Below are 27286 nucleotides of genomic sequence, written 5' to 3' on the forward strand. Positions count from 1 at the left end.
ACAATATGAGTTTTCTTACTGACTGATACCGATTAAAATATTTTGTAAATAGCACCTTAATTATGTTCCAAAGATTAAGAACCCAGAGAAGGTGGTGTCATCATCCTCATCAGCAAACAGCCCATTGAACAGCTCTCCTCCTGCCACCTGCAGCCACACCCTGTCCCCCACCTCTAGGTGCAGCACAGCACCCCCTGCTGCCTGGTCCTCACTGCTCTGGTAGGTATCCGTGGTGTGGATGATTTTTGCTCCATTCTTAACCAGGGCCACTTTTACATTTCTGGAGAATACAGTGATGTGGTATGTGAAGAAGTAAGCACCTGCTGCGGCACATGTGAATCTTCCTGTTTGTGGATCGTAGTGTTGCTGTTGGTTATAAATAATCTTGTCAAACCGGATGGGTGCATTAACTGCTGGGAGCTTAGTCTGTGCTGTGAGGCCAACAGAGAAGGCACTTTTAGAGATAACAAATTCATCTCCCTTTTCACCCTTATCTCCTCTTTCCCCTCGAGCCCCTCTCTCCCCACGATAACCAATATTTCCTTTATGACCTGGAACACCAATTTCCCCCTTAGGGCCTGGCCTGCCTGGGGGTCCCAGTGGTCCTTGAATGCCTCTGTCTCCTTGGGTGCCAATTTCACCCTTTGGACCCTCTGGTCCATGAGGCCCTAAATCCCCTTTAGGTCCTTGTGGTCCAGGAAGTCCAAGCTCTCCCTTATTTCCTTTCAGGCCAATGGGCCCTTGCACTCCTTGTGGTCCCATTTTCCCAGGAGGCCCCTTTTCTCCATTATCACCTCTTTTTCCTTTGAGTCCAGCTGGGCCCATTTCACCTTTAATTGACATGGACATACATTTTAAAGCGAGGTTAGCAATTCAGCCATACTCTACAGTTAAGTATGAACAAACAGAGGCTCTAGTAAATACTAATATTTTAATATTTCACATATTTTTCAGTGGATCAGCTTACCAGGGTCCCCTTTGTCTCCCTTGTGTCCATTCGTTCCAGCTGGTCCTGCAGAGCCAACTTCACCTTTCCGTGGATGATTTCTTAATTATTATGTCATTTTAAACGACAACGTTGTCTGCAATTTCCATGTGTAAACTTACCCTGATCGCCCTTTTCACCTCTGAGTCCATCTCTGCCATCTCTGCCTGGTGTACCGTTGTGCCCAGGATCCCCTGGTATTCCAGGGTATCCGCAAATGCAGCCTTTACTTTGGGTTTGTTCCTCTGCAACACATCTGACTGCTAACAGAAGAAGCAGCACTGTGACCTTAAACCTTATCTGCAACATTGCACCTGTCTAACAAAAGCTGATATCCAAAAACCTCAAAGAAGCTCATGCCCAGGCATAGCTGGCCTCATGTTTGACTAGAAAACTATCTGCTACAATAGAAAAGCACACAAAACACCAAACCAAAGACAACACAAGCTGGTTAAGAGCTTCAGTTTAGAATGACCACAGACCTCTCAAAGCCATTTCATTGGTCTCAGTGTTTTTGGTTTACTGATTTACACATGACCTGTGCCCATCAGATGCTTCTCCAGGCTAGTTGGGGCTAATAATAAGCTCAGACTCGAAGTGTATGTGAGGAGCAGACATGCAGAAGGCCACATAGTTTAACATGAGCCGCCTTCCTACACAGGATTAAACCTTAGGCAAATGATTACATACTGCCAGGGAAACCCTATGACATTTAAACCTTGACCAATTACAAATATGGCATTAGCAGTGGTTGTCTAGCATTGTAATGGACTCTAGATTGATTGCTAATAGCAAACTAAATGTTAATTCATGCATGCTTCTTCATATGTGTCACATAATTGACCCCTTGAACCCAAAACTGGTCCAAAGTCCAACATCATACTGCTGCTTATCTATGTGACAGCACCGCCCCCCCCCCCCCAGGCATTAGACCCAGTGGTTATTTGGCCTCTGAATTTTAACAAAATGAAGACACAACACTTTTTCAGTGGTACAATGGTAAGATCAGCAATTAAACACCTACCTAGATAGAGAAGGATTTAATATCTTACTCAAGGTCACTTAGCAAAGCAAAGGTTTGCTGGCACACAAGCCTGAAACAGGAACCAGCATCCTAATCATTATGCTGTGCATGCTGCTGACACTTTATTAGATTGTGTACAGTGAGGAGAGACAAGGGAGGAGCTGGAACGTAAAACCAAGATAAGAAAAAAACCTCTCCTGGCTATCAAGATACTCCACTTTCTATACTACGCAGACAGACACACATATCTTTCTCATACTTTATTTTTTTCCAATAATTCTTCATACAAGCCTCCAGATATAAATATATTTAAAAAAACATAACACACATAAAAGTGCACATTCAAGCAATGTGTTTACCTGGCACCAGAAATGGAAACATCAATGTCATATGTGGTTGGCTACTGCACATTTACTTGTTTAGTCGTACAGCAAATAGACATAATTTATTTAATATGATAAACAAAAAAACAAAGGGCATGGCTCAGAATAAATGACACTCATTTATAATTTGAGGCCAATATATGTCAAGGCCCAGTGTTTGTAGTCCCATAACCAGGCACAGCATGAGGTGGATTTGGTTACAGAGGATACTGCAACAAGCAGAGACATCATGAGTCCTCCAGTTCCCTAAGGTTTAAGGCTAAATAACTGCACAGTAACAGATCATCCTAAAACTAAAGTAAATAAATGTACGAGGACATACCATACAGCATGCTGTAACAGTGAACTACAGTTATTTTGTAAATACGTGTAAATTGATGGGTTTTTGTAATTAAAATTGGAAACTTGATAAGACTAAACTGATGCTGGATGAATGAGTCCAACATTATCAAAACAAAAGGATAAAAGAGATGCTGAAGAGGGGAAGTGAAGATCTACAGCATTCGACATCACTTGTAAGAAATAGAACACTTTTTGGCAAAAGCAGCAATTCCAGGGAAATTGAGGTTAACATGGCAGGTGCTACAAAGCTCAGGGAGGTTTGGGGGTTACAACAGTCATGGTATTAGTAGAAAATAAAGTCTGGAAGCAGTTAAACATGTTAGCGGTTGACCTGTCTACATAATCTGACGGTGCATACCGTAGCCTGTCATGCCAGCTTGGGAAGCGCCACGGTTGCTTCCCATTTGCAGGCCGATCAAACTCTGTCCTTGGCGCAGCTGCTCTTCGGAGAACTCTCGTCGATATCCCTGTGCTTTCCTATGCACATAAAACAAAACATGGTGAAGTGCACATGTAAAACAATGACCATACAGCTGTGAAGCCGTTTTTAAGTACCTGTGGAACCAGTCTCTGTCCCCTTTGTATTGACCATCATCCTTTGTAACAGCCAAGCTCCCCAGAGCCATTAGGGTCCTTTGAACTGCTGCCATGTCCTTTCCTAAATACAACCGGAAACACAAAAAATTAAGGAAATGTTGTACAGCTAGACACCATGGTGTTTCCTAAGTCCCCCTTACCTTCCCAGAGGTCCACAGTTTGAAAGATGTCCATGGTTGTGACTCCATAAGCTTCTGCTGCTTGCAGGAACTGAGAGATCTTCTCCATTTGTTTAAAGGCCATCTGAGTCTCGGGGATCTTTTTTATGGGTTCCTTGCCCCTTGGATAAAGGCTGTTGATGAGTCTACAGAGAATCTGGAACAAAAGAGGGCAGGAATGATATTGTTTTAGTCAACATTTTTCAAAAGTCTACTAAATGTTATTGTCTGTAAAGACGTGGCACAAATACTTTAGTGAAGTTGTGAAAGCTGAAAACTTCTTCTAATGAGTTGCTGGTAAACTGTGAGTCACTCTGCCAGTTAAGAATGCATTTCGCATTCTTGTCTCTTGAGTTAATTGTTGATGTAGAAACGGATGTCTCTGCCCCATCTGTTGTGGATTTCACTAAATGACTTTTAAGCATTAGAGTCAGCGGGAGTGTCAAGCAAAGGAGACAGAGCAGCAAAATGCAGGGTGCCTTTAGTGATTGGCTGACAATTAGGTCTTATAGCACCGAGCATTTCCCGTCAGAAAAGGAGGATCCAAGGATCTGTGTGCAGTTATCGTAACTTGAGAATAAAAATATTTCCTGAAGCTTTTATTTTCAACGGGCTCTTTAAATGTGACAGAGATCTATTATGTTGCCTCTTAAATAATTGAACCATAGCTTCTATTTTAAGGGCACTGTAGCCGCTCACCGTGCCATCCATCAGCCATGTCTGGAAGTTCTCCTTGCCCGGCTGTGGTTTCTCCAGATTTCCACCACACTGTGCGACTATCCAGTCCACCAGCCGCTGCTCCAGGTCAGAGTCGTACTTCTGATCTATCTTCTCCTGCACCTCCCGGCTCAGTCCATAACTGGGCCCTCTGTTCGCCATGACAGGACTCCCAACAACGCAGTGGACTGTATGGAGTGTGAAGTTGTCCTGAGAGGAAATGTTACAAACATCAGGCTGAATATTATTTGATGATTTTTTTTCTGAAATTTTGCATTATAAAACAACCCTCTCAATGTTTGAAGAAACGCCAATAAAAGCAGGGTTCCTCCACCTGCCTCTCTTACAGCTCTGTACTCCGTGCAGGAGCATCCCTGGAGGCTGTAGCAGAGAAGGGTGTGGTCGCTTGGCTGCTGTCCCGAACAGGGACATGCCCTTATTGCTATGGCAACAAACACGCCTGTTTCCGGCACAGTGAGTGCTGTGATGCTCTGTGTGAGATGCTGTATGACCTCCAGAAGTCACTCCAACATGGAGCAAGATGAATAATAATGTTTTTTAATAAAGTTTACATTATTATAACACATGCAAATGCCGCCATATTAAGGCTGCAATATAGTTTAATAAATTACGTCAGTCCTCTGACGCAGACAGAAGAATCCTCACTTCACGCCTTCATTGCATTTCTTCTGAATAATACAGTTCTTTAAGTTAAATAAACTTAAATAAAATCAAGTCCCGCCATCTAACATTGTCACACCACATTGCAGCGCTTTCTGCAGCATGTTTAAGCATGACAATTGAACAAAGCTGCCCAAAGCTCACTCTGCGACACCGAACTGTTCGCATAAAAATCTCATCGGACATTTGTCATGCAGTCCAAGAGAGAGGAAAGGCTGAATGCGCACTTACCAAAGAGAGGAGAGCGGTCAGACTCGTCCCGTGCCACCGCTGCGTTAATTCCGCTGAGCTGGTTAGGGCTGAGGATGCTGAGCTGCTGAGGCATCAGTGAGCACGCAGCACGAGTGCGTCGGACCAGGCTGGACCTCACTTTGTCCGGGAGGGGCGAGTCACTCGTTTTATATGCCAGCTCGTCCAGGAGGGGTCCCGAGATGCTCTTCGCATTCAATGCGACGTGGCTCAACACAGTACACACACAGGAACAGCACAGGCTGCAGCTCTACGCAGCCTGAACTGACCATCAGTCAGCAGAGCGGCTTGTTGGCCAAATTGGTTTATCTATTGATTGATTCTCGAGTCGATGTTATGTGCCCTATAACCCCCACTTACCTCATCACAGGGAAACTGGCGCAAAGGTACAAGTTGCTTTACTTCAAAGGCTTCTTGTGGATTATTCAGTGTGTGATAGGGGATGCTTCTTTTTATTCAACTAAGTGGTAACACAACTAAAGTGTTTTATATTTGGTCCTAAAAAATGAACATAGAGAAACACCACTATATCCACTGCCTGTGCTGCTGTTTTTTTTGTTGCCATAAATTGATGAAAATGACAGACCACACAGCGCAGCCTGAAGTTAAAAGGTCACTGCTGCAGTTAAGTGGACCTAAGAGAGGGATGAGTGGCTGGATTCGCCCCATTGAGCATAATTCTGCCAGTGGCCAATTACAAGTTAATAATCAACAGTCCAGAGACTCCATTCAGCAGGCCTCTCTGTGGCCAAAGGCCAACAGGTATGAGGAGTCATGTAACACAATATGCTGCTAACAAAAATAAACCTTAGACAGCTGTAGTCTAATGGTTTCTATTGAGAGTATGATTCATAGTGCTGGCGAGCTACATGGAAAATCAGGTTATTGTTCAGTTGTTGCTCCATTTAAAGGTAGGGTAGGAGATTTCCTTCTGATGCACTTTTTGTTAAATTAGTGTAACTTCTCTTCACAATCCGATATCAACCAATTAGTTCGGCAGTTTCGCTTTAAAGCGAAGAATATTAATCATCTGTGGAAGCTATAAAACGCTAAAAACATCAGCCAATCCTGCGAGGCGCACCTGCGCGGAGTATTGGCTGGTTGTCACTCTCTTCCTGCTCTGCGCACACCAGAGAGGTACGTGCATGATGGCCAAAGTCACAGACTGGTTGGGAGGCATGGCTTCGGGGTGAGCTCCGAGAGAAAGGGGCGTGTGTTTACTTTCAAAATCTGGCTGACTCTTACTGAGTTTTCAAAATCTCCTACCCTACCTTTAAGACGACAACTGCAAGGGGATAAAATACCAGCAGTAAATTTGAATTTTTGCAGCCACTGTATTCATCGACTGAGGAACTAATAAAGCTGATTTCAGTCTGCCGTTTCACAAATCCCCCCACACCTATTTAAGCTTGTAAGTTAAGTGTTAATTCTTGCCGCCCTTTGTGTTTTTGTTCTTCATCAGCGTAATAATCATTATTGTGTTAAGTGCATGCATGTTCACAGACTTGAGACCTGCACTCTGGTGTGCAGAGGTTTTATTGGCCAAAACGGGTGAAAAGTGATTAAAAAGGCACAGGAAAACTGTGTGTCTAACTAGAGATGGAGGAAAAAAAAGAGTCAAACCAAAGCATAAGAACGACAGCAGAGACAGGAGCGGTGGCAGTCCTAATAGCGGCTGACGGACACTGAATACAATAACCTGGAGAACTTACATATGCAACCTGAAGGTATAAGGGAACAGCTAGCAGTAGAGCTCCCTTGAAATATAGTTTGCACTGTAACAGCATGTTGACATAACAGATGAAGTACAGAGAAAAATACATGGATAAAAGGTCATATTTGGCAGAGAAACATGCCGCTGTTTGGTAATTTTCTTGAGGGTTGACTTCCCTGTTAACACAGTCCTTCTCTGTTTATCTCGGGAAACTCTCAAGCTCTCGCCACTATCCCCTAACTTAGACCAGAGTGGTCAGCTTGTCTATGAGATCGTCAATAGTGTAGACCATTAGTTTGATGTCGTCCTTATCAGACATGCGGTGCTGGCCATGTCGCCGAAGGATGACATCCACATCAGGGCTGAGGACACGCTCAGCGACCTGCATGGAGATGTGCCAGGGGACGTCCTCGTCTTTGAGCCCGTGGATAAGCCGCACAGGGCAGGTGATGGGGATGGGGCTCTGGAGCACACAGTGATTTTCTGCCTCACGCAGAAAGTCCATGCTAAACTTGTAGAAACCCTCCTCTGAGTGTTTGGTGGCCACTGTCCACTCCCCCTTTTCTTCATGCTCCTTACGTGTCTGCACATACAAATTAATTGGAATGAAATAAACTGCAAAGTTTAAAACAATTATTTTAAATGAATTATTTCAATGATAATACTATTCCTACCTCCAGTGGTAGAGAGTTGAACGATGTGACAATGTGATCAGCGGCAGTGGAGATGCCCACCAGAGCTGCAGTCTTCTCTGGTCTTGCAATGGCTGCCAGCAGCATGAGCCAGCCACCTATACTGGAACCTACCAGTATCTACAAACAAGAAAAAAAACACAACAAAACCTCTGTAAACAAGGTCAATAACACAATTTGATGAAGACAGCTGCTGAGTGATTGTGGCAATGACACAACAAAGGTAGTAAGACAGTGGCACCTACTGGACAAAAAGTGGAACAATTGGGTAGGATTTGAAGGAAAAAATTTGAACCAACCTAAACTGGTTGGAAATATTCAATTATAAATAGGCTTAAATTAAATTAAAACAACCTCTGGTGTGATTGCTCTGGTGGTGCATCTCATTTGAACAGAGGACAACCCTGAACCTTGGTGAACAAGAGGACTGAAACTAACTGAACAAATTGGTCTGTCCACTTCCAAAAAATATGGAAATATGAACACAGCTCAGGCTATGTGCATCCTAACAAACCAAAAACAATATGTACTGCACAAATGCAACCCTAAAAAATATATATATGTGATAAACATAAATATCGTTGTATGCCAACAACTTGTTAACATTAGGTGTGGTGAGCTGCTTGTTAGAAACACTAACAAACAGGAGTAATTAATACATGCCAAGGTAAGGGACTGTTTAACGAGTTAGCTTTTGAATTTAAATTTGTTAAAGTCTCATACTTCAGTGGAGCTAGAATTTGCACCTACACTTGTATCACAGTGGAAGGTCTGAAGATGTTTTGCAAGTCTTTCTTGTCCTTCCTGTGTACATTTTAAGATCTTTGCTTTTGTGAAAGCAGTCTCAAATAAAAAGCTAACACTCAGGAACATGGTCCATGTTCCTGATAGCATGGATTGTGGTCACAGAAATCAATAATTTAGAGGATGCTTATCAGGAATATGATATCTGAAACGTCTTCTAAATGGGAACTGACCTCAATTTCCATCTGAGCAAAGATTTTATAACTTTATTGATCACTAACCAGTACAGTGACATGACACTGAAAACTCTTACCTGTGGCCCCTCTGCTAACTCATCCAACACGAAAAGGACGTCCTTTTTCCAGGTACCAATAGTACCTTCTGCCAGGACCCCTTCTGATGCCCCGTGTCCTGTGTAGTCAAACCTGGGAACACATAAACAGAACAGACAATGGCTGTGACTATCAGAAGGTAATCCAATGTTAAGTTAAGAATAAAAACTGCAAGAGTTGTATATCTTTTATTTCTTACAAGCAGTGGAACTGTTTGTTTTATATCCAATCAACATTTTAGGAGACCAAAAACAATATGACTTATAACTCGGTTACATTAAAATCCCATATGGATCAAGACATTTGTACATAAAGAAATGTCCATGAATAAATTCACAGACGTTCATGTATGTATTAAATTATCTGTGGGCGTACTGCTATTTGGAGCAGAAACATGTAGCATATAAACATATTTATCCAGTATTTATAACAGGATTATAGGCATGTTTTTGATCCCTATGGGCCTCTAACAACTTTATGTAATTTGCTCTATGTTAAATAAAAACAAAAAAACATCAGTTTTTAATGACAGATGAAGCCTTGCACCAAACAGTGGACCAAAATGGGACTTTTTTTCAGTAAAAGGTGTCTGATGATCAATGGCAGGAGATTCTTGTTCGAATCGTGACATAAATGACACATTCATGAGGTTTCTAAAATGTATAGGTCAAGAAAGTAGCAGTCTGTTGTAAAGCTGTTAAAAATACCAGACAAAAACATGATTAGAAAAACTGCACACTTACATGTAATAATCATTGTAACCAAAAACTTTTGTATAAAACTCATTAACTCCATTTAAAGCTACAGCTCTAATGGTTACTGTTAGTGGTGCCACTTAACACTTTTTTATTGTTCTGGAATCCCAGATGAAATGCACCCTGGTGAAGGCCATGTTGCCGTCGGTGACATATATTGCGAGATAAAAGATGTATCTCACAGAGGCAAAGTGACATTTTTACAACCAACTGCAAGTTTAATGACTTGGAAAATAATACTTTTCATTGGAATACATAAGATCTATAATACATGGAACAATTCAGAATTCAAAGTATTTATCTTACCACTGACTATATCCTAAAATATATGCAAGAGACACCAGAAAGGGCAGACATATTGTGTTTAAAAAAAGAAAGATGAAACACTACAGTGTAAACTTTCAGGATGAGTCTGTGGTGTGTGTGTGGACGACTTACCTGAGACACGAGTGTCCTAGTGACCTACAGAACTCCTCCAGTGCCTCAGCTTTCTGCCCACTCATGTTGGAGCCATACCCAGGGAGGAAGACCACACCTGGACTCTTCCCCTTCACTCTTCTGTAGGCCAGCTTTGGCAGGCCTGGTCTTGATGCATACTGGACTGTAGATTTGTGTCTCTTGTTTGCTGATTAACACAGAATTATAACTGACACAATGTTTCATATAAACGACTCAATATAAAGTATAGTAGCCAAAATGGAAGAACAACTCTGCTGAATGTTATGTCACACCCAGTTTTAAATGATGAAGCTCACTTTGACGCTATTCGGGTAACAACACATGGATACTGTGGAAGGAGCAGCGTGGTTATTTTTTTCCATAGTGTCACATCTGCTAACAGGTGATATATTTTTAAGCATCACAACTGAAGCTAAGTTAGGCGTATGAGTCTCAAAATACAAAAGAATCAACGCAGATGGCGCAAAAGCGATCACCGCCGTAAACAGTGCGCAGATTTCATGCCGTAAATTTTTAGGACGACACGGACTGTGTGAGCCACACCCCCTCCTGGCCGTTTAAACAGCCTTGTGCTAAACTAAAATGTTGTAAGATCAATTGTGGAAAAAACAGCAACTTCAACAAACCTTCGAAGCGACTGGCAGACAAAGCTGCAGGCCCTCCATTACTGAATATTTGTGAAAGTCCTCTGCGGCAGGACCTCAGCGCGACGGCTGCCATACTGCTCCACGACCACTGAGGAAATATCGCGAGAGTAGCGACAGGAACTCTCGTTGACTCCCCCACAAGGGACACAGCAGCTGTACTGAACTTAATGCAAGTAAAGAATACAGACTGTACAACAACACTGCTGCTGATGAAAATAAAATAAATAAATCTTTGCCTGAGTGCATTTCAGAAGCAGTCACCACCATTTATACAGCTGTTAAATGTAATATATTTTGATCATTCTTATATCAGTAGTGCATGTACCATACGATGGTGATGCTAAAGGTTGCTTCTCTTCCTCGCAAGTTAAATAAAAATGTGTTTTCTTACACCAGGAGTGAAGAAGATACAGAAATCTGCTGTGCTGCACCGTAGTACATTTAATACATTTTGGTTTGTTTTAAAGTTTCCAAATGTGCATGTGGATAAAAAACAACTGCTCAAAAAACATATAGGCTTATTTATCATCAGCTAGCAGATCAGCAAAATAGTCTGAAGTATAAACCACTTTTACACTATATATACATATAATATATTCTACTATATATGTTATATTTTTTATCGTTTTCATTAAATCTGTAGTTCTACATGAAATGTCGTGAAACACAGTGTCACAATATTATTTTATTACTAGATTTTTCTTGTTTTCCTGTATGCATTTTATTTTGTAGTATTTATTCCACATGCTAATTCAGACGTCCACTCACTGTGGCTGTGGCTAAGCTAGCAGCAGCTCCCCGGTGAATAAGAAGAGGCTGTTTATCTGCTATTAGTCGGGTCAGTAACGAGGCCAGTTTTACCCTGATTGTAATGAAAGTAGAGGGAAGTTGTGTGTCTGTGACTGTCATGTGAAGTGTCAGTTTGTAACATGACTCAGAGCGTCACAGGCGGAAGGTCACGGAGCAGCAGAACGGAACGGAAGCGGGAGTAAAAAGCCCATCCGCCATTGTGGAATATGGTAAGGGATATTCCAGTTAGACACTAGTCACTTTCAGATTGACTGATCAACACCGACTGTGGCAGGATCGGGCTCAGTGTTTGACGCCTTCCCCGCAGACTCAAAGTCACCGTTTGTAGCAGGCAGCAGCAGAAGAAGAAGCGGATCGTCGTCAGGTCTGAGCACGGAGAAGAAAAACGCCGCCTTGTAACGTTAACGGAGTGATTGGACAGAGAGACGAGCCAGGAAAGTGCAGAGAGAGAGAGAGAGAGAGAGAGAGCGAGAGAGGCAGGGGAAGCAGTGGACAATCTCACAAACAGCTATCAGTTTCCGGCTCCTGGAGGATGTCTGCGACCACAGTCGATCAGGTTCGTGTACTGAGAGCTGAACCGAGCTACAAACGAGCCGTGCGGCGAAATGAAACTTTGCCGACAACAGTTTGATCTGGTTTGGCACGCCGGATCAAACAGGCTGCAAAGTCTTTTGAAATATGATAGCTATTAGCTGTAATGTAGGCCGACTGTACTGCCAACCAACTCTAGCTGTAGCCGGTTGCCAATGCGGCACGTTTACTGGATGTCAGAGCGTTTGACATCCGGTCACTAACACGAAGCTACCTGTAAATGTGAACATCCGGGCTGATGGCTTCAGCCTGAGGTTACCACAGTCAGACTGTTATATTTATCCGCGTAGGGCACAGCCTGCTCTGTCAGTGTGCGTGTGTTTCTTGTTTCCTGTCATGATTTGATAACAGTCTCATCTCTTTTTCCTACACATTATTTCAGAGACCTAAAGGACAAGGAAATAAAGGTAAGGTTTCTGACTGCCATCATGGTGGATACATTTCCAGTGTGGCATTGCAGGCTGTTTAGATTTAATATTAGCCAAGTTGCTATCAAGGTATTTGTTTGCTGGCAGTGCTGTAAAACTGCAGCTGAATTATTTTAGCATTGTTGCTTTTAGCCACTAGGACCACAATGTAATCAGTCTAGGAATCACAAACGGTGTATGTTGTTTTTTTTTAATGTCCTCTCTTTTCACCCTTAGTGCAAAACGGATCAATGCATCAAAAGGATGGAGTAAACGATGATGATTTTGAGCCTTATCTAAGCGGCCAGACAAATCAGGTAATGCCCTATAACATGCCAGAATATGATCTGCTGTGAATGACGATATCCGAGGTGTTTGTGGCCTGTAACCTGATATTATTGGACAAAATGGGTGCATATTTTAGGTGTCAGCTTTCTAACACATGAACCCGGTCACTCCGTTTTGTTTGTATTTGTTGTTGAAGGTCTTTCTTGATTCAAAGTTGTTTATTTCCTTATTTGTTAACGATCTGACTGTCTTTCTGTGCCTCGCAGAGTAACAGCTATCCACCAATGTCAGACCCCTACATGCCCAGTTACTACGCTCCATCCATTGGTTTCCCTTACTCTCTGGGAGAAGCTGCTTGGTCCACAGGTGGAGACCCACCTATGCCCTACCTAACTACCTATGGACAGATGAGCAATGGCGAGCCACACTTTATCCCTGATGGTGTTTTCAGCCAGCCAGGCGCCCTGGGAAACACCCCTCCCTTCCTTGGGCAGCACGGCTTCAATTTCTTTCCTGGTAATGCAGACTTTTCAACCTGGGGTACTAGTGTCTCTCAGGGTCAGTCCACGCAGAGCTCAGTCTACAGTAACAGCTATGGGTATGCCCCCAGCTCGCTGGGCCGGGCCATCACAGACGGACAAGCGGGCTTTGGAAGTGACAGCCAGCTCAGTAAGGTCCCGGTGATGAACAGCATAGAGCAGGGTATGACGGGCTTAAAGCTGGGGACGGACATGGTGGCAGCTGTCACCAAAACCGTGGGTTCACCCTTGGGAGGGACAGCAGGTATGAGCAGTATGGCAGCCAATAGCCTCCCTCCATGTGTCAGCTCGTCTGCACCTAAACCTGCCTCCTGGGCAGCCATTGCCAAGAAGCCGGCTAAGCCACAGCCCAAGATCAAACCCAAAGCCAACATGGGGATGGGGGGAGGCGCCACCATTCCCCCACCCCCCATAAAGCACAATATGAACATTGGTACTTGGGATGATAAGGGCTCTCTGAACAAGCCCCCATTAGCTCAGACTATGATGCCACCCCAGCCTCTGGTGCAACAGCCTCTGCTAGCGCAGCACCAGCCCTTACTGCAGAACCCTCTACCCCATCAGCCCCAACACCAGCCCCAGCACCAACACCAACACCAACACCAACACCAGCCCTTCCAGCTCCAGTCTCTCCAATCCCCCCAACACCCCCAGCCTCTGCCCCCTGGCCCTCCACACCTGCACCTCTCCTCTCAACCTGGTCCCCCACAGCCTCTACATCAGCAACAACCCCAGCATCCTGGCCCGCCCCCAAACCGCTGGGTGGCTCCCAGGAACCGGGGCGAGGGCTTTGGTCTGGGCAGCGGAGTCCCACTGAGTGCCTCACCTTGTTCTGGAGAAATCCACCCAGTGCTGGAGAAACTCCGTGCCCTCAACAACTACAACCCCAAAGACTTTGACTGGAACTTGAAAAATGGACGTGTTTTCATTATCAAGAGCTATTCAGAAGATGACATCCACCGCTCAATCAAGTACTCTATCTGGTGCAGTACAGAACACGGCAACAAACGCCTGGATGGCGCCTACCGCTCAATGGGCAACAAGGGGCCCCTATACCTGTTGTTCAGCGTCAATGGCAGTGGGCACTTCTGTGGTGTGGCCGAGATGCGCTCACCGGTGGACTACAATGCCTATGCAGGCGTCTGGTCTCAGGACAAGTGGAAGGGCAAGTTTGAGGTGAAGTGGATTTTCATCAAAGATGTGCCCAACAACCAGCTGCGTCACATCCGGCTGGAAAACAATGACAACAAGCCAGTGACCAACTCCAGGGACACTCAGGAAGTGCCTCTGGAAAAGGCCAAACAAGTGCTTAAAATTATTGCCACTTACAAGCATACCACCTCAATCTTTGATGACTTTGCACATTATGAGAAACGTCAGGAAGAGGAGGAGGCTCTGAGGAAGGTGAGATAAATACACATACAAATAGCCCTGTCCTCTGTAAATAGCTTGTTTGTATGCATGAGACAGTTCAGTTTAGTTACCCTTTAATTCAAAGGGAGGCTAACTTTCACTGAGTCACTGCTGCAGGCTGTTGTTATGCTGTAATCAGCTGATCATGTTCCACTTGCTCTAAGGTTGTAACATCCTGCGGCTCAATGAACAGTCTGCTGTAGATAGAAGTTCCCAGAGGCCTGTCAGCAGATTGACATACTACCATTACTCATAAGCAGGTTCGGGAAGCCCTGACTCCTCATCAGCCATCTTACGCTGCAGAGATTGCAATGATGTGCCCAAATGGAGTTAGATGCGTAGAGGTTTCCTGAAATAGTCCACATTCCTGGCATTCCTCATTTCAGACAAAGGCAGATGTAGGCCCTGATCCCCCTTTGAACGCCAAGCCTCTGTGCTCTCCACAGGCTCCTCATGCTTTATTAGTCTTTAACAACATAAGCCCTCGGCCTACAAACTGGCTGCCTCGGCACAGTTGGCACCGTTTGCATTACATGTTCTAAAGCATTGATTTATAAAATGTGTCCCAGCAAAACACAAACCTTCATTTATGTGCACATGATTCTAAACACACACAAACACACATTGTGGAAGCCCCTCATAGGGTGAGCTAAAATATGCTTCAGTGCTAGTAACAGTGGTGAGCCACAAATGTTAGTCTAAGTGGTAAAAACTCAGTGGGTTGCTGCTGCTGTGGAAAAACAGCCATAGAGTGAACATGTTATCACTCATAGCATTCTGCTGCATCCATTCTTACATTCACCAGTATGCTAATCCCCCCCCTCCCATGACCCTCTCCCACCTTTTTTCCTTCTACTCCCCCTCTGCTGGTGCTCCATTGATGCTGTATTGAGTCCTCGCTGCTGACCTTGTTAATATGCACTGGGTTACTTTCTCATAAATATTTCAAGTCAGTGTTTTCAGGCTTCTGAAAACAACCTGTCAGTAGAAAGCCAGTTTCATCCTGCACAGTGCAGGCGTTGCGCTGTGCTGCTTGTGTAGCCCTGACCTCTTACATGACAGGATCAGGCCTTGTCGAGGCCTCACCCTTCTTCGCCTGACAAGGTTAATTGTTGTCTACTGTTTGGCCTGTCCTTTCTGAACTTTGAGAGGTGTCAAGCTGCGCACCTGTACAAAAACACATTTCCAAAATGTTGTTTTAAAGATAACTTTGGCTTTAAATGTTATCACAAGATTTTACTAGCATAACTAATCTTGTAATTAATACATAGAGGGTAGCTTCTTTGCTCAGGATGCTCTTGATTTAGACTGAATTTTTGGAAGGGGGTCTGTCTCAGAGCTGCAGCGTCACTGGGTATAGAGTTACAGGGGTGGGGGTCTCAGTGGTTTTCCCATAGCAGTGACATAAACACCATCAATAAGGACAGTATTCCAAAGGAAAACAGTCAGCTCAAACATCCCTGAGTTATTTCACTATCAAGATTTTACCTACACGGTTGCGTCCTCTACCTGTAAGCATTGGCACACCCCAGAATATTTCATATCCAAGGTGTTTTGATTCCTCATGTTTGGTTGGCTGTTTTGTTTTAATTATGAGTGAGGCGTATTACTTACAAGCTGAATGTAGTGGCTGCAGTCTGATGCTAGTGTAAACATAGCTGAATATTTGGTTAGTGCATACCTTGGGTCTTCTAAACTCATGTTCCCTTCTTTGCTCTCCTACTTGCTGACCCACTTATTTTAACATTAAACAGAAAACACTATCTACTCTGGCTAAAAGCAATGCATCACTAAAGTAAGAATATTAGGGATTTATTGGTTTTTCAGTCAGTCTACTGGAAATCAGTTAAGCACCATAAATAGGCCCAGCAGTTAGATATACATCCAGGAGAGATTCATGACGATTACTTACACTGTGGGGCAGTTGTTCTATAAATAATTAACCATGATTTTAATCTTTGCAGGGTTGTTTGGGATGCCTTAAAGCAAAGTATTTGAAATATAAATAAAACATCTTAGCTTTAAAAGATATTGAAACCGGGTTTGGAAACTAGTACTTTCCACAGACATTAGTTAAGCGACACTCTACAATAACATTACTTAAAAAGGTGTATTTCTATTGAAAGACAACAGAGAATATTTGAAGGACAGACTGAAAAGATGGATGTTTTTAAAAGCCACATGTGATAGAAAATCATTTATATTGAGTAGATCTTTTATTTATCAATACTAATTTCAAAGCCTGAATCAAATACCAAGTATCCAGCAGAAAGGGGTCTCACAGTGGACAGAGTGAACCACTGTGAAAATATATGTATAATGTTCAACAGCATTTTTTTTATTCTGTCTGAATTGTACCATGGATACACACAGGCTGTTTGTCAGTTTGTAGGTAGAGAAAGTATAGTATTTACATGAAACTGGAAAAAAAATACATCATTAGAAAGTGATGCCATAATAGCAGCATAGCTACCGTACTCTGTCACTACAGGCCACTGTACGTGTTTTTCTGGGAAGGGGTCTCATGCTGAAGCTGTGGGACTTTACTAATTCTTAAAAAATATATGTTGTATAAATAACAGCTTCTCTAAAGCTGTTTAAGACATTTCACTTTTCTGTGGTGTGGTATCCACTGCTTGATTCCAGCATGGTGCTCAGTCTCAATGGAGTCAATCAGGAAAATCAATATATTCCTTCCATTAATGCGTTTCTGATGCTGCTGTTCTAATTCTGTTGAATTACTGGATTGCAGTTGTTCTTGTCAGTACAAGACTGTAGCCTAAACGTGAACTAATATTGAGTTTACTCAATACAAATTTTAGAAGAGATTTGCTGACTCGTAGAAACACAGATGAAGCCCATAAATGCATTTGATACATTTTTTTTATCAATCAATACTGATTGCATTTGTAAATGGGGTTTAGCCACTTCTGACACATTGGTTTAATCTGGAGACTTTCAGCAAAGAGTTTATTTATAAATAACATACTGGTCTCATGTCCCATGAATGCATATGTGATATTGGCTGCTCTGTCATCCATTGATTATCCCTTTTTTTTCTCTCTTTCCAGGAGCGCAGTAGAAATAAACAGTAACCTTCAAGAAGCAACCCCCTGCTAGAACTGCAACACTAATGATGTAGGACCTTAAATAAAAATCTGCCTAACCACAAGGAGGGAAGGCTCTCACGATCTTTCTGCTGAAGACGACAATGTATCTGAACACTTGAACATGACAATAGATGGACTCATCTGTATCTGTTGACTGGTGCATCAAACCCTTTGTTCCCGTCTCACGAGCAAAAGAGTGTAACCCACTTCTGTCTTTAAAGCACTTTCAGTCCTTCTAAACAGCCTCTACCAATACCCTTAACTCTCTAACTCTGTTCTTTTGATTTTCTTTGTGAGCAACTAACTGACTAACCAGAGTAGTCAGGAGATTTCACTGAGCTTATTTGTATTTTTTTAATGCCTCAAATGTTTGGGATATTGGTGAGCTTCATCGAGCTCAGAAGAGAATTAAAGATGATATGTATAAATTAATCTTGTACTTGAATCTGTATTCAGCCATCTGACCCTGCTCAGACCGAGGCTGTGGGTGATTGACAGGTGGGATAAAATAATTGGGAAACAGCCACAATCATGCCAATCATAGGATGTATCCTCTCTCTACCTGTCCCCTTCTTTTTCTGCATCTGTTTCTGTGTACCAAAAGATTACATTTATGCAGCAGGCTGGCGAGCGTTGGCTAGTGCATATCTTTTGTTTGTTTTTTTCTCTCTTTCTCTCTTGTGATTCTGTCATTCTGAAGTGCATTTGTCTGAGGAGAAACCTGCTGCTCTGCTAGAACCAGCGGTGCCCTCCTTCGGGCCCCTGTGGGTGACTTGTCTTTTCTCTGATGTTGATGTACTCTACTGTACCTCAGGCTCAATCAGACTGTCTGTCCTCAAGAACTCTTAGCACTTTTGGGAGAACCTCTACATCAGCCCACCTTCAGTACGCATCTTGATGGAGATTCCCCCAAAAAGGCAAGACATCAACTGCAAGGATGTGACAGTTTTCTCCTCTAGGTGACTCACTAGCTAAATAAAAATTACTCCTGTTTAGCGAAAACGTTGCCGTTGTGTGCTTTTACTTCAGAATGTGTCCGCACGCAGCTTCACATTTCAGATGGAATACCCCACTATAGAAATAAAGCACATACTCCTATTTGTATAATGTGCCTCACCACTACACAGGGAAAAAGGAAGGTTTGATAATAAAAATAACAAAAGGTGTCAAATAGACTTGAAGAGCACATAAGAGTAACATGTCTACATGGGTAGTTTCATCACAGCACAATTAAAGGTTAAAAAACTCTGTATGGCAGCAAAGGAATGAGCATGTAGGCATCCATGCTGGATGTGCAGTTGCACGATTCAGCCATAAAACTACACCAAAAAAAGCATTGGCAGGCTTGTAGGAATATGACTGTCAGGTCTGATGATTCTCAGCAACATAAACAACATACAGTGGACTCAGGCTGGACCATGAGGGACAAGGTGATGAGCTTCTTAAGCATGGATAGCATGGATGGGTTAGAACAATCTGAAATCAGTTCCATTTCACATCTCTTGGATCCAGTCAAGTGAGTACAGAAACAGAACAGAAACCAGAATTATACTGCAGTCTGTGCAGAAAGGCTGAATTTGGACCATTTTGACCCTAAAGATACTTAATATTTTTCTGTTGTCATCCAGATTGTCAGGTTTACTTGTAAAAGAGAGGTGTTCTAGTAATCACAGATCTACAGGAGGCCACTGCATCACTACTATGTCCATATACAAAAAAATAAACCAAAAATGAATCCAACAATGATGAAATAATAAAAAGAAAAGCTTCCTTTCCCCTCTCTGTCCACTAGAGAGCACCATCACATCATGTTATTTCAAATGTCCTCCGCTCCTTACTAAGATGCACTACAAAGCCCCTCCTGTAAGAAGCAAAGCCCTCTTTCTTCCCAAGCCCTCCAACTCCTACAGTCACAATTATACCAGGATGAGAAGCACTTGTTGTGCTTCCACAGCTTTTTTGGAGCAATTAATGCCAAGCTCACCAAGCTGTGCAGTGAGAGGTGGAGAGAGGGGGGAAAGAGGATGTGAGCAGGGAGTGAGAAAATCCCCCTTTATGTTTGTCAAGGAGGAACAGAAAGAGCTGTAATTATAACATCGGAGTCTCTGGATTGCAACTTCTCTACTCTGTGTGTTAATTTGTGCATCCATCAGGTTTTTTTGTCGGCAGCTTTTTGAAAAGACCACACACTTCCTGCCTCCATTTGTCTGCGAGTACAACAGACACACGAAGCAGGAAACTTGCTATTTATTCGCCTCACAATTACTAGTTGTGTGTGATGGTGCTGAGATGTACAAATTCTCAAATATGCAAAAGCCTGATTTACTTAGAGACCTCTGATGTGTTGTTGATTTTACCTCGTTTAGTAGACTCATAAGAAATACACCACTGCTGCCTGTGGATCATTGAATGAATGCACTTCATTCACTTAACTTAACTGGCTTGTCAGGTTGTTGTTACCATTTAGGAATCAAAGCTGTTAATGACTTTTAATGTCATCATGCAGCTAATTTGCCCCTATCCACAGTGGTCAAAGCCCGTCCAAGAAAGTGTCAGGCAAACTTCTTTTTTTCCAATATGTCCTTCTAGAGAGGGATTCAGCTGAGTGAAGATGAGAGAGAAGCAACATCCTCTGCTTAGTGAGCTGAAATGCCTTTGAAGTTTCAGTCACACTGAAAACTCATCAACACATGGCTCAGGGCAAGGTTAAGGCAAGTCTCAGGGTTGGCAGTTCCTCGATGTTTTGAAGGTTTTCACACTCTGGGCCATGGCGTGTCACTCACTAAGTCCTCGCAGAACATTAGTCCTATTGATGACTATGTTAACTGACATGCGGCTGATCAGAGGAAATTATCCTGTGCATGTATGTTTTGATGCTGCCAGGAAAAACAAAGGTGGAGATAACGTAAGTGCATCAGCGGTGATAAGTGTAACAGCTGAGTCAAAGCTGTTTGCAGGGTTTTGAGGTGTTACTCAGCAAGCCATGTGGAATAATCATCAAAGTTGAGGAAGTGAAGTTGTGACTGACAGTGAGTATTCTTCATGCTGTTTCCCAAAGGTGTCTCTGTTGCCATGGTTGTATCATTATCTGTGAACTGGAGGAAGAGGCTGAGCAGCTTGCTCTATACGATGATATGATGTACATCTATGCAAAAAAAGAATGTAACGTTTGACATATAATGAAATGTAGAACTGATGCAATATTTTCCTCATGTTCTTCTCTTAGTGCAGGCTGAAAACACAAGGAGAAAAAAAACACATTGAAAAGACACATTGATTGCAACAGATTTAACTGGTTTTATTTTATATCACAACTACATCTTCTTACAGCAGAAAATTGTGGCTCAGAGAGAAGTTAGGCAGTGAATTTTATTGTTATTATCTTTAATGGCCACAAGGAGGCACCATTTATAAAGAGGAAACAGACTAACCCACAACCTGGTAAGGGTTTGATGTAATGTGCCCCTTTCTGCTTGTAGAAAACTGTTTGAGTTACAGAACGGGTGTTACCTACCTGCAGTTAAGTTTCAAATAAATCAAATTCAAATAAGCTTTATATTAAAGTGGAGGATTAAAAAAAAAACATCAGAAAAGGCACGAAGGCAACAACATCCAATGCACAGATTCCAAAGGTTTCTTATCTGAGATCGTCTGAACATATCTGGCCATCAGCATTCATTTTACAGTAGGTCATGCAGTTCACTGCTTCTCCTGCCCCGGGGTTCTCATTGTCAATCCACTCTTTAATTTATGGACAAGTGAGAGTGCCATGAAAGAGCAAAAAGGAAGGAGCAACAAAAGAACTTGAGAGTGACTGAAGGCTGCTGTGGTTTTTATTATATATATATATATATCTTTCTGTGTGTTTGTTATGCTTCACTGCTGTTTTAGGACACTTGGCTATACTGACACCAGGCCTCATAAATATGAGTGAAATATGTGAACTGAAGGAATGAAAGAAAGCACTGCATCACCACATCTATACTTTATAACTGGACTGTGCGCTGCAGATGATGACTGGAGACCCACCGGCTGCGGGCAGATTGCTTATTGAATTCAAAGGTTGGAATATGTCCTGTGCTTGGACGGTGTGTTCACACCAAGCTTTTGCATGGCAGGGGGTAGCGTAGAGTGGAAAGGTCTGAAATGTAATGCATTTGAAATGAAATGAAAAGGTGCTGAGGAATGAAATATAACATGCTGCCTGCTGAAGCCTGGAGTCTGGGGAGCCCTGGTTGGGGCTCTGTACTCAGCTGTATACGTGTGTGTGACATAGTGTAAGCTGAGTGTGTAATGTGATGCAGACTGCCTTTGCTTCTGTGACTTCTTCTGCCAGACTCCTGTTCAGGCCTGATGGAGATTAAGGGCCATTAAAAGCTCTCTGCCTCATGTGCAGTTTCTATTGATCACATTGACTCAACCCACTGTAGCCAATGATCCAACTACAAGTGTTGTCCCCCCAGTTCCACCTCCTCCCACTCCTGCTCATCTTCTCTCTTCCTTGCTCCTCCCTTCTTGTCTACTTCTCCTCCACCCTTCGTGGATCATCGTGCTCTGTGGGGGTTGCTTCGCCTCTGCTGATGTCAGCACTGGGGCATGCTCAGAAGGCCCTCAGCTCCTCTCAGCAAGAATATCTGCTTGTCTATATTTCTGTCTTTTGGCTGCGGTGTCCACTTGTGCCACTTATCTGTGCGTTCTTTGCCCCGGTGGTTTACAGCGTTTTGATAACCTCTATCTCTCCATGCAAGCGATAGATTAGCTGTGGCCCTGAAGAGCTAAATGAGTCAAGACAGTCCAAAAGGCTTCAGCCCCCCCCCCTCCCCGCCTCTGAACTTCACCCCCTCCCATTGCTTGCATGGTCAAACAGCCCTGGGGGAGCTCTCTGTGAGACTGCTGTGGTTATTAGCATTGACAGGAGCTCACAGAAATCTTCTTAGTTTGTACTGTACAGGAAGTGTCCTCCTATGCTGTTAGTTCAGGGGGATTCCCACAGATCCGGATACTCCTCATCTTAAATCCTTCTGCCATTAGAGGATGGTTTAGTCGGTCTTACAAACAGGCCCTGCCCTTGCGTCAATCCAGCCCTTTAAAGGTTGCTCTCTCATTGTTACACTTACTATTTGATTCATTGTCTAACTGTACATCAACATCAGAATCAGAATTACTTTATTTATCCCCGAGGGGAAATTCTAGTTTGTTACAGACAAATAGAACTCAAAGATAAATTTAAATATGAAATTGAAATATATAATAAATACCTAAATAGCATTTAAATCCCTGAGTTGTTTCTAAAGAAGAACATATTTACTACTGTATAAAAACCTTTACATAGTAAAGAGCATGACATGAATGTACCAGTATGAATGTACAGTGTCTGAGTGACTGTTACAGTTGAGAGTTCAGTAGTTTGATTGAGACAGGCAGGAATGACTTCCTGTGTCTCTCAGTGGTGCATTGTGGGAGTCGGAGTCTGTTGCTGAACGAGCTCCTGTAGCTGGTCAGCACAGTGTGGAGCGGGTGACAGGGACAGTCCAGTATGGTCTTTATTTTGGACAACATCCTCCTCTTACACACCTCTGTCAGAGAGTCCAGTTCCTCTCCCATAACATGGCCGCCTTCCTGATGATTCTGTTGAGTCTATTTATGTCCCTCACCCTCAGACTGCTGCCCCAGCAGACAACAGCATACATGATGGCACTGGCCACCACAGACTCATAGAACATCCTCAGCATCGTGCTGCAGATGTTGAAGGACCTCATCTGCCCTTCCTGTAAACAGGAACATGATTGATAAGCATGGGTCAGAATATCTCAGGGTGCACTCCTTCCCCTCATGTTGGATGGAGAGCAGACTAGCTGCTATATTGACTCATTATCTTGAGGTTACATGATGGTGCCTGCTCATTAAATATCCCTGCAACACACACACAGACATATTTGACCTAACCTCACCTATTATAGTTAACTTTGGGAACCTTCTAAAAACAGGACCATGTGAGAAAGTTTACTCTTGGAAGCTGTGATTTTAGGAGTTGAGCATCTTGAGCGATGATTTTTGACAAAGACTGACTGAAAACTCTCTAAATACCTCACGCACAAGTTTGATTCCATGTTAAATACTGTAATACACATTGTTGTGCTTTAAAGCAGAGTCACATGCAGTGACAGAACTGGGTCTAATAGCAGTCATAGCTATGTGAGTGGAGCTGTTCTCTGTCCTGGTTCTATCAATCAGCTGCAGCAGGGAGGGATTCAGAGGGCCCAAAACAACCAGGGAGCAACACAGAGAGAATAACTGAAAGTAGTCAAGTCAACAGAGGATGAGTCACACACAACAAACGCAAGCATGTTGGATTTCACTTACAAAGCACATTATAGGTTTTAGGTTCATATTCAAGTTTGTTTTCATTAAACATTTGGATGATGTGCTTTGATACACAATCAAGTCCTTGGGGCCAAATCAGGGCTGGAGCTGGAATATGAATAAAAGGAAGATCCTTTGTATTCAGAACCTTAAGAATAGGACCACATGGCGGGTGGAGGGGGCTTGTAACCAGCTTTACTCCCTGGATAACAGACCCACTGTGATGTGTGCCCAAAGAGAGGACATGGGAGCGGAACGCTGTAATGTGGGAGTCAGGCCCCTGAGAGCATGGAAAGTCTGCTGATAACACAACTATCGACATGTTGATTTCATCTGTTTACCCTGTCAGAGGAGTCATCCTCTATCTTCAAAATGCATAAAAAATTAGCACAGAGAAACCAACATGGTGTGTGTGTGTACGTCTGAGCCTAAGAGTACTAAGTGGGGCAAAGGCACTGACCTTTGCCACCACTGCAATTACATCATAGGGACTGCTCCGGCTCTCATGCATATTAATGCATGCGTTCTGGAGGCATCACCCACACCTTTGATAGCCTGAGATCTGAGCTCACCATTGCATGACAATGTGTATATGTGGGCACAAGGCGTATGTAACGGTTTTCTGCTCTAGGAGCGATTCAGATCACGAGCAAAGACCAGATCAAAGGTAGAAACTCTTCTTCTCTGCAGGCGGCAGTCAGTGAGCACGTGCAGAATCGAATGTAACAGAAGCATGTTGGTGGACAGAGGAGGGTTAATCACAATAGAATAGAATAGAAATCCTTTATTCATCCCAAGCTGGGAAATGTTTCCATTGCAGCAGCAGTACACAGGCACTCAGCATACTAAACATACACCTCTAATGGCAATGGTAGGCCTTTTGTCTCATTTTGTGGTGCTACTAGTTTTCTAATGGGGTCACTATAATTTTAACACAATAGCATCCTTTATTTTGGAGCAGATATATTTAGACTGAGAGACACATGATCGAGCTAATTGCAGGAGCGTCCCGGGTGTATCCCAGTGTTTCCACTGCATTCATTCAGCAGAGCTAGAACACAGCACGGCTAAACTAGTGTTCATCCCACGTTTCACATTAGAACAAAGTCCCCAACAGGGATGTCTGAACTTAAAAAAACCACACACACACACACAGAATAGAAATAACAATGAGCTCCAGAGGAGACCCTGGATGTGCAGAGACTCTTGCTGCCAGTAGAGGGCCTCGTTGTTATAACAAAAAACTCAAAGATGGTTCCATTTTCTTGCGGTCACACACTAATCCTGCACAGACATGATGCTGATTCAATTTGTCTAAATAAAGGTGATACACAATATTCACATTTTGCTGATTTATCCTTTAAATCTATGAGACTGCCCAATTCTATTACCCCCACCAATAACACATAAATATTACCAGATAGTATTTGTAAGGCTGTTTTCACTCTGTTTGAGGGACTTAAACAGATTTGCTAATGTAATATTTCATATTTAAGAATGTAATTTGATTTAATATGATGACAGGATGGAGCAGCACACTGCACCATCTGAAGGCTGGCTGAATTAGTAAATAATTCTCTATTCACATGAAGCCAAATTGCTCCATTTCCCTTAACGCCATAAAAGGGCCTGAAGCAGCAGTGTTAACTTCTCAGTGCTGTGAAAGAGCTCTGCTCACCAGGGAGCCAATAGGGGACTAACCATCATGTGAATGGGCTCCATTTGCTGCTGCTGCTGCACTGATAGTGTCATGCCTGAGCATGAAAAAATGAATCTGTGCAAATAATAAAAAAAAGATTTACTTAATTTTTCAGCGTTTGTAGCTGGATAAAATGTAGCAGGGAGCGGATGGATGTGAATATGAATCAAGCTCAAATTGAAACACGTCAGTGCTGTGTCTGTTAGTTACATCTGATCATTGCAGCAGTTATTCTCTCGTATTAAATCTCCATAATGAGTAAATTAGTGGGTCTCCATCTGTGGCATTGCAAACTTAGAGTCACACATGCTGGCTATATTCACAGACCCCTGCTGGGTGTGTTGGCGGAGAATAAACATACACAGATTATTTCACACACGGCACATGCACAGCTAACGGTACAATGCACAAAAGGGGTGCATTATGTACACTGTAATTCACATACTCATGGCTGAGAAAACGTTGGCATGGAGAACGCTTAATTTACAGTGTGAAGTAAAAAGAAGAAGAAACATCGCAGGTCTTTCTAGGAGTACTATTGATCTGACTACCCCCTCCCCTCCCTCTCGCTGCAGCCCTCCCTCTGTGGTTACATTGCTTCCTGTGTCACAGAGGGCACTGTAACATATATCTCTGATTCGCCAGACATTCATCATTGATTTACCATGTCTCTTTCTTCCTGCTAAGACACAGCACATAGCAGCTTATGATTGGCATCAAGTGAGCTTCCTACATAAAAAAAGGATGCTCTTGAGAAGTCGTCAAACAAAGACTCAAAAACAAATGTCTCAGTTGACTTAGTATGGCCTAGATTTAAGTGAGTTGGTGCAGAGCGAAATCATTTGAAGGTTTATCTTTTATTGAGGTGCAGATATGACCCTCCAGTAATTAAAAGCATACGCAGTTTAATTCTACAGATTTGTTGAACAGAAATTTAAATGACCATGCATCAAAAAGGTAAAAAAAAACAAAAAAAAACAGCAGCCCACGATTATGGACACAGTCATTAACACTTTATCTGAAAGGAAGAGAAGAATTCATCTGAAAATTTAACCTGAAAACCTGAAATAAATCTGCACGCCTTTTTATGTGGATACATAAACATATGTAAAGATGGAGGGACACACACACACACACACACACACACACACACATCATCTGCAGCCATCTGCTCTAAATGATAGGTAATTAACTCAGGCCTGTCTTTGTCTCTGTGCTGGTCGGCTGACATATAGGAGCTCTTCAGCTGAATATACAAGGACTTCAAAAAGAATGAGAAGGACAGGGGGATGAGTGAGAGGAAGGACGAGGAGGAGGAGGAGGAGGACTGTGTGATGTTTGTGAATGATGCTGCATAAACCCAAAGAGGCAGCACAGCGTACCATTACGGTGATGGGAGAGAGAGGGAAAAAAACTAGAGGTGATGGAAAGAGGACATGCTGGGTCGGTGAAGCTGTGCACACACACACACACACAGTACATTGTGTGTATATGAGTGTGTGTTTGTGTGTGTGTGTGTGTGTGTGTGTGTGTGGAACCTGCCGCGCAGCTCACCTACAGTTTTCAGATCAAGGTCAATATGTATTG

At 43.0% G+C, this 27286-nt stretch overlaps 4 protein-coding genes across 5 annotated transcripts; 1 reads left to right on the plus strand and 3 right to left on the minus strand.

Annotated features, from left to right (window-relative positions):
* Nucleotides 1-60: 60 nt before the first annotated feature.
* Nucleotides 61-1374, minus strand: c1qtnf9 (C1q and TNF related 9). Its single transcript, XM_028433220.1, has 3 exons — nucleotides 1108-1374; nucleotides 968-1030; nucleotides 61-830 (listed from the first exon to the last, which is right to left on the minus strand). Exons 1-3 carry the CDS (start codon nucleotides 1292-1294, stop codon nucleotides 61-63), a joined length of 1020 nt encoding a protein of 339 aa, XP_028289021.1. The 5' UTR covers nucleotides 1295-1374.
* An 880-nt stretch (nucleotides 1375-2254) lies between these two features.
* tagln3b (transgelin 3b) lies at nucleotides 2255-5419 on the minus strand. Its single transcript, XM_028432588.1, has 5 exons — nucleotides 5119-5419; nucleotides 4189-4416; nucleotides 3472-3646; nucleotides 3290-3392; nucleotides 2255-3211 (listed from the first exon to the last, which is right to left on the minus strand). Exons 2-5 carry the CDS (start codon nucleotides 4366-4368, stop codon nucleotides 3070-3072), a joined length of 600 nt encoding a protein of 199 aa, XP_028288389.1. The 5' UTR covers nucleotides 4369-4416; nucleotides 5119-5419; the 3' UTR covers nucleotides 2255-3069.
* Nucleotides 5420-6654: 1235 nt separating this feature from the next.
* abhd10b (abhydrolase domain containing 10, depalmitoylase b) lies at nucleotides 6655-10596 on the minus strand. Its single transcript, XM_028432587.1, has 5 exons — nucleotides 10459-10596; nucleotides 9812-9998; nucleotides 8600-8711; nucleotides 7525-7662; nucleotides 6655-7433 (listed from the first exon to the last, which is right to left on the minus strand). Exons 1-5 carry the CDS (start codon nucleotides 10550-10552, stop codon nucleotides 7092-7094), a joined length of 873 nt encoding a protein of 290 aa, XP_028288388.1. The 5' UTR covers nucleotides 10553-10596; the 3' UTR covers nucleotides 6655-7091.
* Nucleotides 10597-11251: 655 nt separating this feature from the next.
* ythdf3 (YTH N6-methyladenosine RNA binding protein F3) lies at nucleotides 11252-18639 on the plus strand. 2 transcript variants are annotated; one of them, XM_028432584.1, is made up of 6 exons: nucleotides 11252-11498; nucleotides 11597-11845; nucleotides 12263-12287; nucleotides 12525-12604; nucleotides 12842-14518; nucleotides 17599-18639. In XM_028432584.1, exons 2-6 carry the CDS (start codon nucleotides 11822-11824, stop codon nucleotides 17620-17622), a joined length of 1830 nt encoding a protein of 609 aa, XP_028288385.1. In that variant the 5' UTR covers nucleotides 11252-11498; nucleotides 11597-11821; the 3' UTR covers nucleotides 17623-18639. The 2 variants fall into 2 exon arrangements, with proteins under 2 accessions (XP_028288385.1, XP_028288387.1); XM_028432586.1 differs by lacking the exon at nucleotides 12263-12287 and having other exon boundaries at nucleotides 11252-11845.
* The last annotated feature ends 8647 nt before the right edge of the window (nucleotides 18640-27286 follow it).

The sequence above is a fragment of the Parambassis ranga genome, chromosome 20 (assembly GCF_900634625.1).
Source record: "Parambassis ranga chromosome 20, fParRan2.1, whole genome shotgun sequence".
Lineage (NCBI taxonomy): Eukaryota > Metazoa > Chordata > Actinopteri > Ambassidae > Parambassis > Parambassis ranga.